At 47.6% G+C, this 18,504-nt stretch overlaps 1 protein-coding gene across 1 annotated transcript in view; it reads right to left on the bottom strand.

The window, feature by feature from the left end:
* Positions 1-2,957: 2,957 nt before the first annotated feature.
* Positions 2,958-18,504, bottom strand: part of adam19a (ADAM metallopeptidase domain 19a) — a gene marked incomplete at its 5' end in the record, with an annotated part of 23,974 nt that continues 8,427 nt past the window's right edge. The window contains 8 exon segments of the mRNA XM_079371651.1: positions 2,958-3,145; positions 5,388-5,596; positions 7,045-7,296; positions 8,804-8,903; positions 10,605-10,746; positions 11,215-11,323; positions 15,780-15,857; positions 17,906-18,110. Of these exon segments, the coding sequence (XP_079227777.1) occupies positions 3,094-3,145; positions 5,388-5,596; positions 7,045-7,296; positions 8,804-8,903; positions 10,605-10,746; positions 11,215-11,323; positions 15,780-15,857; positions 17,906-18,110 (1,147 nt within the window). The 3' untranslated portion in view covers positions 2,958-3,093.

Below are 18,504 nucleotides of genomic sequence, written 5' to 3'. Positions count from 1 at the left end.
GATACTGATCCTCCTCCTGCCTCATTCCAGGCCAGAGCAGTTTACCTGAAACTCCTTTTTCTTCCTCGTCTCCAGAAACCCTTTTGGAACAGATACATGTTTAGTGAAGACTGTGGCTTCCAGAACTTTTAATATCAATAAAGTTACACAAGTATGAGGAAGACAGGTTGGGTGAAGATGTCCTTTTGTGTACTTCACTTTATAGATACTGCAGATAGGTACTAGGTATGACACTTTTCAAAAGACTGTAAATATATATTCTTCTCGTTCACTTTGGCTCAATTCTCAATGAAAGATAACTTTTTTTCCCCAGAACATTAAAGTTAAATTTTCTGAACAGTAACTTTTTTCCCCGTATATTTCCAGAATTTCTCATTCATGCACATGACATTTTAGAACATGAGTGCAAAAGATTAAATCATCTACAAATGTGCACATTAATACCGACCCAGTAGTGTAGTATAAGGTTCACACAGGGACTCTGGCACACCTGTAGAAATATATCTGGTATAATCTCACATGGGTTTAACTCACTGAATCTTCACAACCGGTTTCATTAGTATGTGTTTATTCATCACAAAGAAGTATAATTGTGATTATTGCCTCACATTGATCTGGTTTTTAAACCTTGAAAACAGTGTAGTAGCATTGAGCCAGCTGTTCTGAGGAATATGGCCGTCCTGTATTTCTGAACTGATGTGAAACCAAACTGTAGTGAAGCTTTGGTTACAACAAATGTGACGGGCTGCTGCTTTTATAACCCTTCTCTTCATTTATGTGTCTCACCTTCTGAAAGCTAACCTGAGGAGAAACATTAGTGTATTCATTCTCCTCCTTCAGGCCCGAGGCTACACTGAGCTTGATTTATAGACAGCCATCTTGGAAAAATCCAGCTCTTTAAATTTAGATCACGTTTGCTGTCTCGCTCTGAATCCACCCCACGGGTTTGTTTTGGGCGCCGGGGCGTCCCGGTAATGGGCTAGGAAAACGTCGACATCAATATATCTCCCCGAGAGGCCATTCCTCCTCGCTGTCCACTCGAACCGCAGACTCTCTGAAAGCATTAGTCTCCAGGGGGCACAGAGCTGCCTCTTCCACATATCTCATTTCCAACAGAGTGGACTCCATTAAGAGCAGGTGAGAGAGGAGACTCCCCGTGATGTAAAGCTTTCATACTCGCTCATCAGACAGGAACTCTAAGATCCTCCTGACTCCGCTCAGACATCGATGAAGAGGAGCCCTGGAAGGAAGACAATGAAGAGCAGCCATTTAAAGTCTGACACATCCCACTTCACATGCTTATCCATGTCTTCATTGTACAGTTGTTTTCTTAGTGTAGTAGTACAGGCTGGATTGATTGAAGAGACAGTACACACATACAGTATTGATCAGACCTCCTGCCAGTTAAATGAGTGTTTCTTCAGCACTGAGCGTCTGACGGCTTCTCTGCATGGATAAGCAGCTGTGTGGATGACTCACGAGTTCATCCCACGATACAAACGGAGACTAAACAGGTGTGAAGTTACTGTGACAGAGGTTTGACTAGAAGAACCATTAAGAACAAACAAAGGATGTTGTGATTAACCCTTCACCGTCTGGAGCACAGAAACAAGTCTGTACATGAGCACTCAATGAATACAGAATACAGTGAAGTCATGCCTTTATGAGAAGAGGCGGCCCTTTTGGGGCCCTAAGCAAGAATACATTAGGGGGGGGGGGGGTTGGGGGGTCCTCCATCACCAGTGTCCCAACACTTCCTCTTTTTTATCCTTTTTATTTTGTTACACTGACAAACAGTTTTCACAGCAGTAATGCATGTGACACTTTGTGCTCCAGCTTTGGGAGGTTGCACATTTTGGGTCACTGCTTTGGTTTAAGTTTGCAAACCTTCAGGGGCCCTCTACTGGCCTGGGGGTCCCAAACAGTTGCCATTAATGCCTCTGGCTACGGTAGCCTAGTGGTTAGTGAACGTGCCCCATGTACGGAGGCTTTAGTCCTCCATGTTGTTCCCTGACTCTCTCCACTGTCCTATCTCTACAATAAAGTCAGATAAAGACGTCTTTAAAACGAGTGAAGTCAAACTCCCTCTGTGTCTGTTGTTCTGAGCGCTCTGTTCACACTGACGACAGAGGAAGAGGGAAAGGAGCTGCTTGTTCTGTCTGAGTCGTGTCGTGAGCGCTCAGAACACTATGATGTAAAAAAACGTTTTCTCATGTCTGTGGTTTTTTAACACCGTCTCGTGTTCATCCTGCCTTCAGAAATCCTGGAACGTAAAAATGGACAGAATTAAAGACACTTGATGATAGTTTTGTAAAAATATTTTATGTAACAATTCAAAAGTCATAACACACAGCAAAAGACATTCAAATCAATATGAGTGACCGGGGTGTGTCCTGCAAATCCTCCACCATGTAAACAGTGTAGAAAAGAAGCTGCTGTGTGATTGGCTCTCCTTCCTTCCTCGTGATAGGCTTCTCTTACTCCAGATTTGTATTTTTAAAACATTCCTCGTACAATACAATAAATTATAAAAACCTTTAAAACGATGGAGGAGTTGTGGTAAACTCGATGTGACAGGTTTTTGACATGTTGGGGACACACCCCGGGTATGAAGAGACCTCTTTGGCACTGAACACAAATCATAGAACGAGACGTAAAACAAACTGTAAACAAGACAACCGTCATTACAAAAAGATCTTTTTTTTAAACACAGACAGAATTAACAGATTAAAAAAAACAATTAATCATCCTAAAAAAAAAAACTCATTTGGCAAATGTGACCGCCCCCCCCCAGCGATGACACTTGTCTCAGTCTGCAAGGCCTCCGTGCAAAACCGCGTCGTTTGTGGTTAATGTGAGCACGCTGGGAGGAGGAGGAGGAGGAGGAGGAGGAGGAGGAGGAGGAGGAGGAGGGGTGGGTTTGTGGAAAGGTTTCATTTCGAAGTCTGAACTTGTGTCTCTGGTTTGAACTCTGACTTCGTCCTCCTCTGGTGTGTGCGACAGCTCTGTGGTTTTCCAGCCGAAGTCTCTTTAGTGCAAATGAGCTGTCAGCTGCGGCCTCCTCGGAGAGGGGGAGGAGGGGGGAGGAGAAGGTCATTTTCGTGGTGGAGGAGAGGCTGTGTTTGGTTTGGCACCTGGGACCGGTCTGCAAGGAGAAAAGAAATAGAAGACGAGAGTCTAAGAAAAAGGCAGAGAGATTCTGTACTGTTCTGTCAACAAATCCCCAAACAAGACTTGTGTATAAATCACAGCCTGATAACTTCTTCCTCTGTGCCAGACAGGAAATACAAGAAATGACCAGAAACACAAACTCTGCAGTTCACGGTGACTCAATCCGACACAGACCTTCTAAACTAAACAACAAATCAGGACTGCTCTTCATCAACACTGACAGATATTCAACAAACTGGTTGAATCATTCCCACGATAATCTTAAACCTGCAACAATCAGGGAAACAAGAATTTAAAGGATTTAAAGGATACACTTTTTCATGATGGCAGGATCACAGCTTAAGTGCATCATTATGCAGATGATACAAATGTCTACCTGTTTGCATCTTTTTAGGTCAGAGGCTCCAGCAGCCAGTATGTCCTCCTTCTAACTTTAGATTCTGCTCCTGAATGCTCTGGATCTGATTGGACCAGAGAAGGTAGGCGGGGCTTTGAAGGCTGTTTTGGACGCCCCTGGGTTTGCCAGATATGAGAGCAGTTATCAGGTGAACAGGTGTTGCAGCGATGGAAGCGGGCAGTGGAACTGCTTCAGATAGAAGTGATTGTACCCGAGCTAAAAAGCCTCTGCATGTTTCTAATAAGCTCCAGCAGCAGAAAGCTGCTCAAACTAGGATCAATGTTGGAGATGAAACATGGAGAGAGGTTAGAACGCAGAAAGCTTTACAGACCCATGCAGAGCTGGCTAAACACTGAAGCTACAGTGTCCACCACATGCAGAGCTGGCTAAACACTGAAGCTACAGTGTCCACCACATGCTGACCTGTGTGAGAGGAGGGGGGGGGGGGGGTACTGGCCTTGTTCTAATCTCGACTAAGAGTGCACAAGCTTTTCCTCGGCTGGATTTTGGATCCTCTGTTGATGTTCTGTAAGTTAATAATTCATCTTTTTTTTTTTTTTTTTTTTTTTTTTTTTGGGCCTTTTTGCCTTTAATGATAGAGGGAGGACAGTGGATAGAGCCGGAAACCAGGGAGAGAGAGTGGGAAGAGACATGCAGGAAATGGGCCACAGGCCGGACGCGAACCCGGGCCGCCCGCGTGTGAGGACTGAGCCTCGATACATGAGGTCGCGCGCACTGCCGCTGCGCCACCGGCGACCCCCATCATTTTTAAATCCATGGATGTTTCCTTTGCCAACAAACCTATCATTGATTGCATTTTTAAGTTCCACAGGGTTTTGTTGCCAGGCTGTAAATGTAGGAGTAGAACTACTATCCTGTATCTTATTTGTTAATGTGCTCAACATATAGTTTTATAATATTTTAAACCTCTTCTTCTGCTTTACAAGTACAATTGAATCCACATTAAAAAACAAACAAACATTGTTTTATTGATTTTTTTTTTCAGCCTGGTAGAATTTGCTCCAGCTTCTCGCTCCTCATCGAGTGTCTCCATTTACATCTGAGTTACAGCAGCTGCAGCTTTTTAAGTTTGAGCTCTGCAGTGGGATCAGATCTCAGAGAGAAACAGATGCACTGCTAGAATATAGGAGGAGAGGAGCCATAAAAAGCTGGAGAACAGTCCCTGCGAGGTTTCCCTGCTTGACTTTTACTACATGTTCAGATGAACTGCATGCAGCTAAAAGCATGACTCTGCATCTCTCGGCTGTGCAGACAGGCTTTTAGACCTGGGGAGCTCTGTCACTTACACTATTAACTATTACAATATAGAGGCGAGAAGGACCCGGGGACACGCCTGCTTCAATGTTTGTGCACACACATCCAAATGGAAATAAACCGCATGAAACCAAAAGATATGGATATTGTGAGGGAGTATTTCTCACAGATAATTATTTCATGGACGGATCATAAACGGACTTTCAAACACAGAAAGATGAACAACATGAGGAGGACTAAAAGGAACCTCACTGGGTCTGCTTCAGGAACCTGAGTGATCCACTGTACTCACGCCACAGGAGGACTACAAGGTCACGCCGCCTGTTTTCATGTCATGTAGATAAAGTGATGGAAAACGCGATCAGGAGTCTGCGTGTTGTGTTTTATTTTGAAATTTCTGTGTGTGTTTCCTGGTCTGACTTCCTGTCCGGGTGGTTCTATTCTGTCCAGCTTGACGCGTGCTCGCTGCGTACTCTGAAAATAGACCCGCAGCGTATTTAACACGGAGCAGACGCGCTCGCTCATTGACAGTCATCTTCCCCACCTGAGAGCTCTGAGAGGCGGGACGGCTGAGACTTTGCCCACAGGTTTGGGTCCTGTTGCCGGGGGCATCATCACCAACAGGCCTGAGGAGGGTTTGGAGACTGCGGTCCGAGCTGGACTCACTGTGGGGGAGGCTCCTCTGGCTGGGCTGAGGGGGAGGGGCCTCTGAGGAGGGAAGGGGGACGGTCTGGGCTGCAGTTGAGACACCAACTGTAACAGAAATATTGATAATCAAATTGGCTGAATGACGATAATCAGACATTTGCATTCAGTTTAACAGACTTCTTTAAATTCGAGAAAGAATAAAGTGCTAAAAGAAACAAGGTTAGCAAAAAACTGGGACCACTGCCACCAAATCCCTGGCACGTGTTTACATCTGGGAGCAGAACCCATTTCATGGTCTTGGTCCTGGACCAGATCCAGGTTGTCTCCAGAATGAGTTCAGGCTGCTGACAAGAGAAACTCCTGTCCCACTTCATACAGGCAGGAGTGGAAGTGGAACTGCAGCACAAATCTGAGATCAGATGAGACGAAATCTTTGGATTTGACACAAATAAAAACTTCATCTAAGTCAAAGGCTTCAGAAAAACCTTTCACAAAGACAGTAAAGAGTCCTGACAGAGAACGTCCAGCTTTGCTTTATGGTGTGAATTTTATTTAAACTTCAGTCCACTAGAGTCTGTCTCCTGCAGTGAGTCAGTCTCCATAGAGCTCTATGTTAAAATGTCCAACTTTACAGCTGCAGTTCCTCCAGTGTCCACTAGAGTCTGTCTCCTGCAGTGAGTCAGTCTCCATAGAGCTCTATGTTAAAATGTCCAACTTTACAGCTGCAGTTCCTCCAGTGTCCACTAGAGTCTGTCTCCTGCAGTGAGTCAGTCTCCATAGAGCTCTATGTTAAAATGTCCAACTTTACAGCTGCAGTTCCTCCAGTGTCCACTAGAGTCTGTCTCCTGCAGTGAGTCAGTGATACCAGGCCTTTAACATGTGAGGATGCTATCGGTATGATTGATTTGATGACACTAAGCTGCTGATAAACACAATAGTTACAGATTAAACTTAGCAGCGTGGTTGGATTTTAAACACGTTTCCAAATCAGAATTCTGACTTCAGTGATTCCTGATGAATTATTAAACCGATAACCTAGAAATTTCCACCTCAGGGAAGGAAAGCGTGAGTGAAGTAAAGCTAATGATAAAGGAGCATCTCGTTCTGATGATGTAAAGAAAGAAAAGCACATCGTTCCTGTACGTTCAGCTGTCACTGTCTTTGTGAGCGTAAACACAGTCCTGTTGTTGGTCATGAATGAATGTGAGCGTGCTGAATGGATGCTGGAGTGAGTGTTTGAACAGCAAGGTCAGGTTCTGTTAAACTGCCTCGGCTCTATATGAACTCACATAATGTCTTTTTTTCTCAGAAGCTTTTAGACAGAGTGTTTTATTCAAACCGTCTTTTTGTCTGACAGATTGAGCTGCTGGCTCTTCAGCGCAGCTCCATCCTGCCAGCACTCATTATCACAAGACAGCTGCCCCCCCTCCAAATATGAAAAGAAGACATTATGGGTCCCTGCTGTCATGAAGCTGCCTGGATGTGGCTCCAGATTCAGTCACATGACCCCGTCTAACTCTCACTGAGTGGTTTGATGTTTGATGAAATCTCACCAGTGGCGATCGGGTCGGGTTCAGGGGGAGAGGTTTCTTGGGCGGGCTGAGTCTCTGAGGGGTCGGCGGGGACTTGGACGGAGCCACTGGGGGCCGTCCGGCGGGCAGAGGCGGGCGCACCACCTTGATGTCACGGGCCCCTCTCTGAGGAGACGGGGCCGGTCTCAGGGGACGCACAACGTTGACCGGCTGGGTGCCGTTGGAAACAGGACCAGGTCTGAGAGGCAGGACCTCTTTGCTGGTGTGTGAAATCTGGAATCACAACAAAGGACACGACAGGTGAAGTCAGGAACAAAACATAAACACTGTTATTAAATACTTTAGTCCTGTTCCATCACAAGCTTCAATGGAGAGAATAAAACACTGTTGCTAGGCAGGATTCACTTTTATTCTACCTTGAAGAAAACAAGAAGCTTTTTTGGCCTCATTCAAAGAGTTCCTCGAGGCTCTCTACTTGATCTACTTCTATGTGCAGCCAATCAGAACAAACACTGACAGTAGAGCCCGTCTTCACTGAACTCTTCATGTTATTTACTGCTCAGCAGATGTTTTATCCAACCTGGAACATGAATCAATAATCACCTGAGAAAGCTTCTCCTTCATGTTTAATACATTATCTATAACCATTATTAATACTCTCTCAGGTTTATTCTTGGTATATTCAAACCTGGGCCCGGAGTGTTTTCAAGGTTTAAATAAAAACAGAATAAAATAATAAAGAAACATAACCCTTGTGTTTTTCCCTGGGATCAGAGTCAGCTCGTGTTTCTCACTCAGATTGTTTCTGATCAGAACCAAGCAGAGCAAAAAGCAACAATCAGCATGTCTAAAGGCAGCTGTGGACCAACATGCACCAGCTGCTTCTCTGACTGACTGCTGAAGGGACAAACTCATCTTCACCACCAACGATGAACGACAGATAAACTGAAGAGCAACACAGGAAGTAAACAAGTAAACATCCGTCTACTGTCACTGTAAGGATTTAAGCTCGACTCTGTTTACACCACAGGTCACACACACAGGTGTGTGTGTTTGTGTGTATGTGTGTGTGTGTGTGTGTATATGTGTGTGTGTGTGTGTGTGTATATGTGTGTGTGTGTGTGTGTATATGTGTATGTGTGTGTGTGTGTGTGTGTGTGTTGGCTCTCGTTGGATGTGCACTTCCTTCAGTCAGTGATAAAATGAAGTCTCGGCCTTTATTGCAGGTTTTATGACAGAATCAAGTGTTTCACAGTCAGGAGTGTTCAGTGTGTGTGTGTGTGTGTGTGTGTGTGTGTGTGTGTGTGTGTGCGTGCTCGGCTCGGGTCCAGGATCAGAATGACTGAGATAAAGATTTGATGATGTGTCAATGGAGGACGTGAACGGGGAAATGTACTCGTGGAAACAGAGCTGCTGTAAAAGCAGGAGGTCACTGTTCTTCTGTAAAAACACTCGATTCTCTTCTCCCTCCTACAACTCGTCCTTTCTCTCTCTCTCTCTCTCTGCCCATGATAAATGAACCCTAACCCATCCAATTAAATAAATGCTATAAAAACAGGGGAATAATGACGTGATGAAATGATGCTGGAGGCGGTGTGAGCTCTGGGAGCGGAGCGGCGTGGACGTGGGAGGAGGTGAGACTCTAAGTGGTCACACAAAATAACAAGCTGCTGTAAAAAAGAGGCTGTTTAATATGAAGGTCAACCTCATGGACGCTCCATTACTCACCAAAGCACACACACACACACACACACACACACACACACACACACTCACTCACCCCTTTGTGGCCGCCCGCCTTGTTGATGGGTCCGACCACCTTCAGGTGAAAGGCAGGATTCAGGTGTCCGTTCTTTCCTTTCTCCAGCGACGCCTCCAACCTGAGCGGAGAGACGAGGACAGACAGGAAGTGAGCGGAGAGACACGAGGACAGACAGGAAGTGAGCGGAGAGACACGAGGACAGACAGGAAGTCAGCGGGTGGGAGAGGAGACATGATGTTTGTCACCCAGCCGAGACGTGACAGGATGAAAACACAGCAGCCTCACACACACACACACAGCAGCAGCAGTGTGAGTGTGTGTTTCTGATGAACGCTGGCCTGGATTATATTCTCTCGCTCTTTGCCAACTCCTCAGGGACGGATCTGCTCATTTGCTGCTGAGTGCTCCTCCATAATCACTAAATACTCTCTGACCGGGCTGCCTGCTAACTGCTGTAGCTGAGAGAGGAAAAACAAGCTTAAGGGCCCGAACGCCACCGAGACAGTCGGCCAGCATGTCACAGCGAGTGAGACGCATGCTCCTGCTCCTGGTCTCGGTCCTGCTCCTGCTCCTGGTCTCGGGCCTGGTCCTGGTCCTGGTCTTGGTTCAGACAGGGGGTTAAGGAGGGGGGGGACTTCAAAGTCATTTCCAGCTCGGCCTGGGATCCAAGTAGTGAAAATACCTTGTAATAGTGTGTTGCACCATATATTTGCTGCCACGTAGCAACGCAGCTAACTTTAGCCTTCAAAATAAAACCCACTTAACCTGAATATTAGCAGCTGCACAAAGGGAGGCGTGACTGCAGGGCCGTTGCATTTGGTTGAATCAGCCTGTAGAAGTGTACTTAAAGAGCTGCATGTATACTCAGCGGGCTGATAAGAAGGCTTTCCAGGCACGCTGGATGTTTGAGCGCTCAGACAGGCCTTTAATCAGAGCGAGCCGCTCGCCGTCCTGCTGCTGAACTGTAAGTGACCCCAAACGAGCGAGCAAAAGAAGCAGGAGGGTTAAAGCTTTTTTAATCGTCCTCGCGTCTCTCGTTTTCCGTGTCGTTAGCCATCCATTCGGTTGTCTTTGCTGCGGTTGGCGTTAAAATCCTGCTGAGGCCGAACATCAGCAGCGTTTAGCCTTTCTCTCCGTCTTCATTCAGAAGGTCGGGCTGCCGTGACGCTGGATCAGCTCCACACTCCTCTCTGTTCTGTAAATCAGCGTGGAGGACTGGAGGCCCTGACTCAGCCGGCGTTACGGCGAGGCTGCCTGGCGCTCTTAACGCCGGCCCCCCGGGCTTTATGGGGACGTGGATTCTGTTGGGTTTTGATGGAGGGGAGCTGCGGCACAAACACGGCCCATAATGCTGATGGAGAGACGGAGAGCCGGAGTGTAAGCATCGATCTGCTGGCACACGATGTGATTCACTCCTTCCTGTCTCATTCATCTCCTCCTCCCTCTGCTCCCTTCTTTTACAACCTTTCCTACGTCTCTCTGAAATATCTCCCTCTTTGCATGTGTGATTCATCTCCTCCTCCTCCTCCTCCTCCTCCTCCTCCTCCTCCCTTCTCATGTGTGAAGGCCGGGCTGCATAGTAATACTACGCTGTTTGCTTCCAAGGAGGATGAGCAGCAGAAACATGACGGTGTTGTTCGTAGTTTGACTCCATTAACTTCCTCCTCGGCTCTGTTTTTATATTTGAGTCTAAATGAGTCGTGTTGAAGACGAGCAAACAGATAAAAACAGCAACATTGATATCATCTGAAGGTTCCTGGGTTTGAGTGTTATTCTGACACACACACACACACACACACACACACACACACGGACTCACTTGCTCTTCTTGTTCTTCTCTCTCTGAGAAAGCCACTTGTAGAAGTATGAAGTCTTGATCCTGTAGCAGTAGAAGAGCAGCAGCACGGCAGGAAGGAGCACCAGGAAGGCAAACAGTAACCCGACCACCAGCCCCACCTGACCTGGACACACACACACACACACACACACACACACACACACACACACTGATGGTTAGTGTCTGTAAGCGTCTGACACAGCTGTGAGGAATGTGCCTCGTCTTTGGAGTCGCTCTCAGACGGATTGAAAAGCAGATTAGAGAGAGGCAGTTTGAAAACAAAGGCAGACAGAAAAAGATCAACATGAACGCTGAGCTGTGCGACAGGTGAGATCAGACATCTTGGATGGTGATGTGGCGCAGTGACAGTGATTTAAAAAAAACAACCTTGAGTGATTGTCATGAAATAAAAGACAGAGCTGCTGCCTGCCTGTGAGCCTCTGACCAATGAGCTTCAAGCAGGATGCTGCTCTGCTGGGGACACGCTCTCAGGGTCTTACTGATCAGATCACATCAGACCAGACCAGAGTAATACAGTGTGTGTGTGTGTGTGTGTGTGTGTGTGTGTGTGTGTGTGTGTGTGTGAACTCACTGTCATACTGCACAGGTCCACTGTCCACACTTCCTCCTAGTCCTGGTTTCTCACAGAAAGGTGGAGCCCAGCCACGACTGCAGTGACAGTTCCTGTTGCTGTTACACACCTGTGCATGAAAACACACACACACACACACACACACACACACACACACACACACACACACACACACACACACACACACACACACACACACATTGGTGCATCAGTTCAGGTGATGATCTGTCTGGGCACCACCTTGCATCCTGCAGACTCTTCCTGTTGGTTTGTAGTACGATTCCTCGCCGTGTGAATCAAACAGACACAGCGGCGATGAGAGATGGCGTGTACACGTGTACACGCCATGTGTTGTTTATTTCACCGTTTTTGTTCCGTCTGAAACCTACGAGGCCGACCTGAGAGAACTCTCTTCCCCTCTCTACCTGAGGCATTCTGGGTAAAAAAAAAAGACCAAATTACCACAGTTGTTATTCTGAGCCTCTACAGCCTGATTGGCTGGCGAACAGTCCAGGTGTAACTCCGCCTCTCTGCACCTGATACCTGACGGATTAGGAGTGAGCAGAACCAACATCCCCTCACTCCCTTTGTGTGCATGCAGTTTGTCCCTCCTTTGTTCCCGTCCCTCACAGTAACAGTCGTGGGATAATGGCGCTGGCTTAGAGTCAGGATTATTCCAAACAGCTCGACAGCTCGGCCTCCCTCCCTCGCTCCGGGTATCTGGGATGTGTTTTTTAATTTCAACATTATCACTTGATTCTCGCTGATCCTCGGGCTTTTCCCGCTCTCTGGATTTTTCATGCAAATAAACAGAAATAATGAGCAGAGGACGTGCGGCTCGTGGCGAGGAGAGAACTGCTGGTTTGCATCTTTGAACGAAGTCGTACAGCAGATTTTCATGGAAGGAGCTTATTAGAAAGTCCTGCAGAGAGAGAAATCTCTCACGTCAGAGATGGCGTCCTTAAAGCTCCTCACCGAGAGCGCTGATCTTCTGGACGTCAGCCAGAAGCCCCGCCACCTCAGCTCTCACTCCCTACACGTCATGTCTTCAAATATGCTTTTTTTTTATTTTACAGAGAGAAACTTCCAGATAAGAATCAGAAAACAACAACCTTCATGTTGGCTGAATGCTAACGGGCTAAATAGCCGAGTTAATCACCGATAGCATAATTAGATCTGGATGTAATTGGAGCGCTCGATTAGCTGAATTACACAAAACGTCTGCAGATATTTATCAAGTTTTCATGTCCAGATAAAAGTTTGCTTTCTCACAAAGTTTAAACGAGTTGATTAAAAACTCTCTGCTAAAAGTGGCGAGGTACCGTTCACGCCACATTTCAGAGGTGCTTTCTGCTCATTATTCGAGAAGTTTGTTTTGTTTGAAAGGATCTGAGATATCAGTCATATTATTCTACAATCTAAAAAAACAAGCGAGCCCTTCACAGGTTGGAGTTCTTCATCACTTTAAGCTTTAAAGGTCTCATCTCCTCTTCAACATGTGATCATGAATATAAACACATTTCTCTTCTCAGGTTGTAAACACAACCTTCAAACGTGGCCCCTCCTCCTCGTGGGCTCATTGCCCCCAGAAGCCCCGCCCCCTCAGCTCTCACTCCCACCTTTGTCAGCTTCCTGTCCAACAGGAAGTAGACCAACTCCACGTCCACAGGTAAAAGACAGCACAAGGTTCAAAAGGGACAAAGAGCAGCTTCACTTTAGGAGAAGACTGAGTTTTATTTTGAAGGGACAAAGGAACAGCTTTACTTTAGGAGGAGACTGAGTTTTATTTTGAAGGGACAAAGGGACAGCTTCACTTTAGGGAAAGACTGAGTTTTATTTTGAAGGGACAAATAGCAGCTTCACTTTAGGAGAAGACTGAGTTTTATTTTGAAGGGACAAATAGCAGCTTCACTTTCGGAGAAGACTGAGTTTTATTTTGAAGGGACAAAGGAGCAGCTTCACTTTAGGAGAAGACTGAGTTTTATTTTGAAGGGACAAAGAGCAGCTTTACTTTAGGAGAAGACTGAGTTTTATTTTGAAGGGGCAATGGAGCAGCTTCACTTTAGGGTTTTATTTTGAAGGAGACAGCTGCTGACTCCATCTTTAAAGAGGATGATGCAAACAATAATCTCGCCTGTAGTTGCTCGTGTAGGTCTGACATGTTGTTTCCAAACTGACTGAACTGAATCTTAAAGTTTACACACAGCTGATCCTGTCTCTGTCTGTGTCTGTGTCTTTTGTCTCTGTCTGTGTCTCTGTCTGTGTCTTTTGTCTCTGTCTGTGTCTCGGTCTGTGTCTCTGTCTGTGTCTTTTGTCTCTGTCTTTTGTCTCTGTCTGTGTCTTTTGTCTCTGTCTGTGTCTCTGTCTGTGTCTCGGTCTGTGTCTCTGTCTTTTGTCTCTGTCTCTGTCTTTTGTCTCTGTCTGTGTCTCTGTCTGTCTTTTGTCTCTGTCTCTGTCTGTGTCTCTGTCTGTGTCTCTGTCTGTGTCTTTTGTCTCTGTCTGTGTCTCTGTCTCTTGTCTCTGTCTGTCTCTTGTCTCTGCCTGTGTCTTTATTTCTGTCCATGTCTCGGTCCCTTTCTGTGTCTCTGTCCGTGTCTCTGTCTGTGTCTCTGTTCATGTCTCTGTCTGTGTCTCTTGTCTCTGTCTCTTGTCTCTGTCTGTCTCTTGTCTCTGTCTGTGTCTTTATTTCTGTCCATGTCTCTGTCCCTTTCTGTGTCTCTGTCCATGTCTCTGTCTGTGTCTCTGTCTGTGTCTCTGTCTGTGTCCATGTCTCTGTCTCTGTCTGTGTCCATGTCTCTGTCTGTGTCTCTGTCCATGTCTCTGTCCGTATCTCTGTCCATGTCTCTGTCTCTGTCTGTGTCCATGTCTCTGTCCGTGTCTCTGTCTCTGTCTGTGTCTCTGTCTGTGTCTCTGTCCGTGTCTCTGTCTCTGTCTCTGTCTGTGTCTCTGTCCGCCTCGCTGCGTCAGCTCGGGAGAAAACAAGACGAGGGACTTGGGGGGGAAAAGGGAGAAAAACACAACCAGCCAAGCAGATTGAATTTATCTGTGGCTTTACAAATATTACTGTGCAGACAAAAGCATGTCAGCATCTTTTAAAGCCCCTCAGCCACACGCCGCTGCCACATTGTGTTTCTCTGCTGTGCTGTCTGCGAGCCCAGTGGAACCGCACGCAGGAAATGACAAAATAATTCAGTGAAGAAATCGGCTCGGCTTTCCACCGCTGCTTCTCTGAGATCTTAAAATGTAATATGATTGTAGAGCGAGCGCCATGTGTCCCTAATAAAGTAATAACTCAGGTAAATGGATCTGTGCAGCGCCCCGTTCACTCAACCTGCACACATTTCATTACGGCCTTTTTCACGTACGTGTTCAGTCAAATAGGAGACCAGAACTTCCTGCTCTAATACAAGCACCTGACTCTGGACCAAATGCTGAGTCAGGCTAACTCTGAGTCAAGCTAACGACAGGCTGCTAACTCTGAGTCAAGCTAACGACAGGCTGCTAACTCTGAGTCAAGCTAACGACAGGCTGCTAACTCTGAGTCAAGCTAACGACAGGCTGCTAACTCTGAGTCAAGCTAACGACAGGCTGCTAACTTTGAGTCAAGCTAACGACAGACTGCTAACTTTGAGTCAAGCTAACGACAGGCTGCTAACTTTGAGTCAAGCTAACGACAGGCTGCTAACTCTGAGTCAAGCTAACGACAGGCTGCTAACTCTGAGTCAAGCTAATGACAGACTGCTAACTCTGAGTCAAGCTAACGACAGGCTGCTAACTTTGAGTCAAGCTAACGACAGGCTGAGAGCTGAGGCGGGTTTTAAGCCTCCTGACAAACCGTTACACGGCGCCCACCTGTCAATCAGCTCAGCTACACGCCTTATTGTGAATAACTCTGATCCTTCATCCAATCAAAACTGCTGAGTCATCAAAACATTCCCCCCGTACAGTGTGTGTGGATGGAGACATGAGCTAATCACACCTATTTGGTTTTTTGAAGCAGGCTGTAAACATGTTCATGTCTGCTGTAAAAACAGGCTGTTTGAATGGGTGTGTATGTGACTTCCTGTGCTGCTGCAGCCAGCCTCTAGTGGACACTCCAGGTACTGCAGGAGGTTACACTTCAGCATCGGTTGTAGAGCGGAGGTTGCCGTCTGTGGGCCGTGTGTTTGATGTGATCAGTGAATGAAGTCGTCATTCAAAGGATGATTTCAGAGTCCAGACAAACGGCTGCGATCAGATTCTCCATCTTCTCTCAGACCAACAACTGTGTGAGTCCAAGCACGCCGGCCCTCAGCTGGATTACTTTCTCATAAACTATGTATAAGTTCTCCTTTATCTGCCTGCGGCCTGCTTGTACCGCTCCGATAAATACTTCATCACTTCGCTCTCTGTTGCATCGCAGCCGTCTGTTTTCCCGCCTTTTACGACGGCCCGCGAGACAGCGCTGCAAAACACTCCCCTCGCCCAAGGACACAGTGTGACAATAAGATTAGGGAGCAGTTCCCAGAAGCACAGTGAGTTGCATGTGTGTGTGTGTGTGTGTGTGTGTGTGTGTGTGTACGTACCCCGTTGCCGTGGCAGCGTGCGATGCAAGTCTCCAGCTCGGTGAAAGAAGCATTTTGGCATCGGCGGTTTCTGCACACCTGTGGCAGCACAAGCAGAGTGATCACACACTGTGTAAGAGATTACAGTCCACACACACACACACACACACACACACACACACACACACACACACACACACACTCTCTCTCTCTCTCTGATCGGCCCTCTGCCAGCGCCCCGAGGCTTTGGAACAACCTGACTGCCTGAGGAGATTCGGGGAGCAGCAGCAGATTCCTGTTTTAAATCTCCTCCAGTCTCTGCTGCTGCTCTCAGAGCCGTCCTGCAACACGCTGCAGCGTCTCTCACTGTTAGAGACAGCCTCATAACGTCTCTCTTCAGAGGGACACACTCACAGGAAGCAGAGTGTGTCACACACACTTCGAACTGGCCCCTGAAGGGGCCGAGTGACAGGGCCCTCCCAGGCTTCTGTAAGCTCATTCAATCAGCACTGTTGGCGCTAGCCTCCTGGCTAACGTTAGCTCCCGTCAGACCCTGGGTGGGATTCCTCTGGCACAACTTCATCAACTCCCCGGGTGCATGAGGAGTGACAGGCTGGAGGTCAAGAGGTCAAGACCACCAGCTGAAACACGTGGCTCTAATTTAGCTCAAATGAAAAAGAGTCATAAAACGTGTTCAAAGTCCGAACCGCGGCTCACAACTCATTACTTTTTTATGTAGCAGTCCATCACTGAGTTCTATCAGCGCTTGCATTAGTGCCTGCATTAGTCCTGTATCAGCTGCTCGGCCTGTTGTTGGCAGATCTATTGTTAGCAGGGAATCAATTAAGCGCTGCTGAATGTGTGGCCGTGTGATTAGAAGCAGCAGTTTTGTGCTTTGTGTGCATTTATGGCCCTCTCAGGACGACCATTCAAAATCCATCACGCTGGATGGCACGCCACATTCTCTGCTGCCTGTTTAGAAAATATGACTAATGCAGCAGGACGCGGGACACACACACCAGGAATCCACACAATGCGTGTGTGTGTGTTCTCATGTACACACGTACATGTGACATGCGTGACTCACGCTTCTATCTGCAGGATGCTTTTATTCTGAAATGTGACGCCCCTGTAAGTCTCAGAATCAAAGCGTTCACTTCAGGTCTGTGAGCTGAAATCAAACCTTGAACACGCGTTTAGAATCAGAGAGCGTGAACTCAGCGAGACAAAGACCGAGAGCTGCTGCACACACACACACACACGCACACACACACACACATACACATACACATACACACACACACACACACACACACACACACACACACACACACACAGAGGGGTCCATGCCACCTCCATGGACACGCCCACGTTGACAGGCCCCATACGGACACACGCCGTTGGACACGCCCCCTGTGGACTCCCCCCAGGGAAAAAACCCCCCGTCCTGTGGACACGCCCCCTGTGGACACGCACCATGTGGACACGCACCATGTGGACACGCCACTGTGGACACGCCCCCTGTGGACACACCCCCTATGGACACGCCCCCTTTGGACATGCACCATGTGGACATGCACCATGTGGACACGCCCCCTGTGGACACGCCCCCTGTGGACACGCCCCTGTCCTGAGCACAAAACTTTCCTCTGCATCAGCTGATTTTTGTCGTCTCTCTGCTGAACACATGCTCATTAACCAATCAGAATCAAGACGGGGCGGGACTTCTGATATCAGCACAGACGCCGGAGCCGACTCGTCCCCGTTCAGAGCTGAGTCATCAGACTGGACCGTCACACAGAAGCCAGTCAGGTGCAGCTCTGAGTAAACGCCATCACACTCCTTCTCTCTCACACGGTTAAAAATCAGTCACTTCACGAGGAACTTTTGTGGATCGGATCCCGGCGGGCGCCGACAGCCCGTGCAAACACGAGCACAGCCGAGCGGCTCTCACAGACCGGAGAGGCTTTGTTGTTCTTGGCTGGACAACACAGCTTTAAATCCTGCGTGACGGACGGGTGCTGTGCCGCCAGCTGCCCCCTCTTCAGTGAGAGGCGGAGTCTGAGCGCCAGCCGGGGGGCCGGCGTCTCCTAGCGATCAGAACCCTGAGCCCGACTCAGGTGTCACCTGCTGGAATATGAACCCACCTTCCCCTCGCCACACTTGGTGCCGGTCATGACGAGCCCCGGGTCGGGGAGGTCTCCCTGGCCGTCCTGCGTGCTGTACACGTAGGTGCCTCGACACTTCACCTCGATGCCGTCCGTTTTGATGGTGGTGTCGATGGACACGGCGTTGGTGCCTTTGGGTTTCTTGGCGGCGCTGTGGCACTGGATCTTCCCGCACTTCGCATCACTGAACACACGGAGACAAATATTTCTCTTTTAACGGAGCGAAACACTCAGAGAGAGACGTAAAGAATCATGACTCAGCGTTTTCTTTCTTTCTCTCTATAAACACGATGTTCAGTGTGTCGGGTGGTGAAGGGACGACCTTCCTATTCTGCCTCTGATCCACTCGTGCATGCTCACTGAACGAGGATTCATTCTAACAAAGGTGGTTCTTCCTCCCGTCACATTAAGACACCGATGAGTCTGAAGACGCTTCAACGACACGAGAGGAAAAAAGCCTCCTGATTAAAAACGAGGACCATAACCAACATGTAAATAAAGATGGAGAGAAGCACAGCGGGGAGGATGAGAGAGCGACGGGCAAACAGCAGCTGTGTGAACATTACTCACATGTCTTA

The sequence above is a fragment of the Symphodus melops genome (assembly GCF_947650265.1).
Source record: "Symphodus melops genome assembly, chromosome: 20".
Taxonomy (NCBI): Eukaryota; Metazoa; Chordata; class Actinopteri; order Labriformes; family Labridae; genus Symphodus; species Symphodus melops.
Note: the sequence above shows the minus strand (reverse complement) of the source record. Positions and strands in the feature narration are given on the sequence as shown.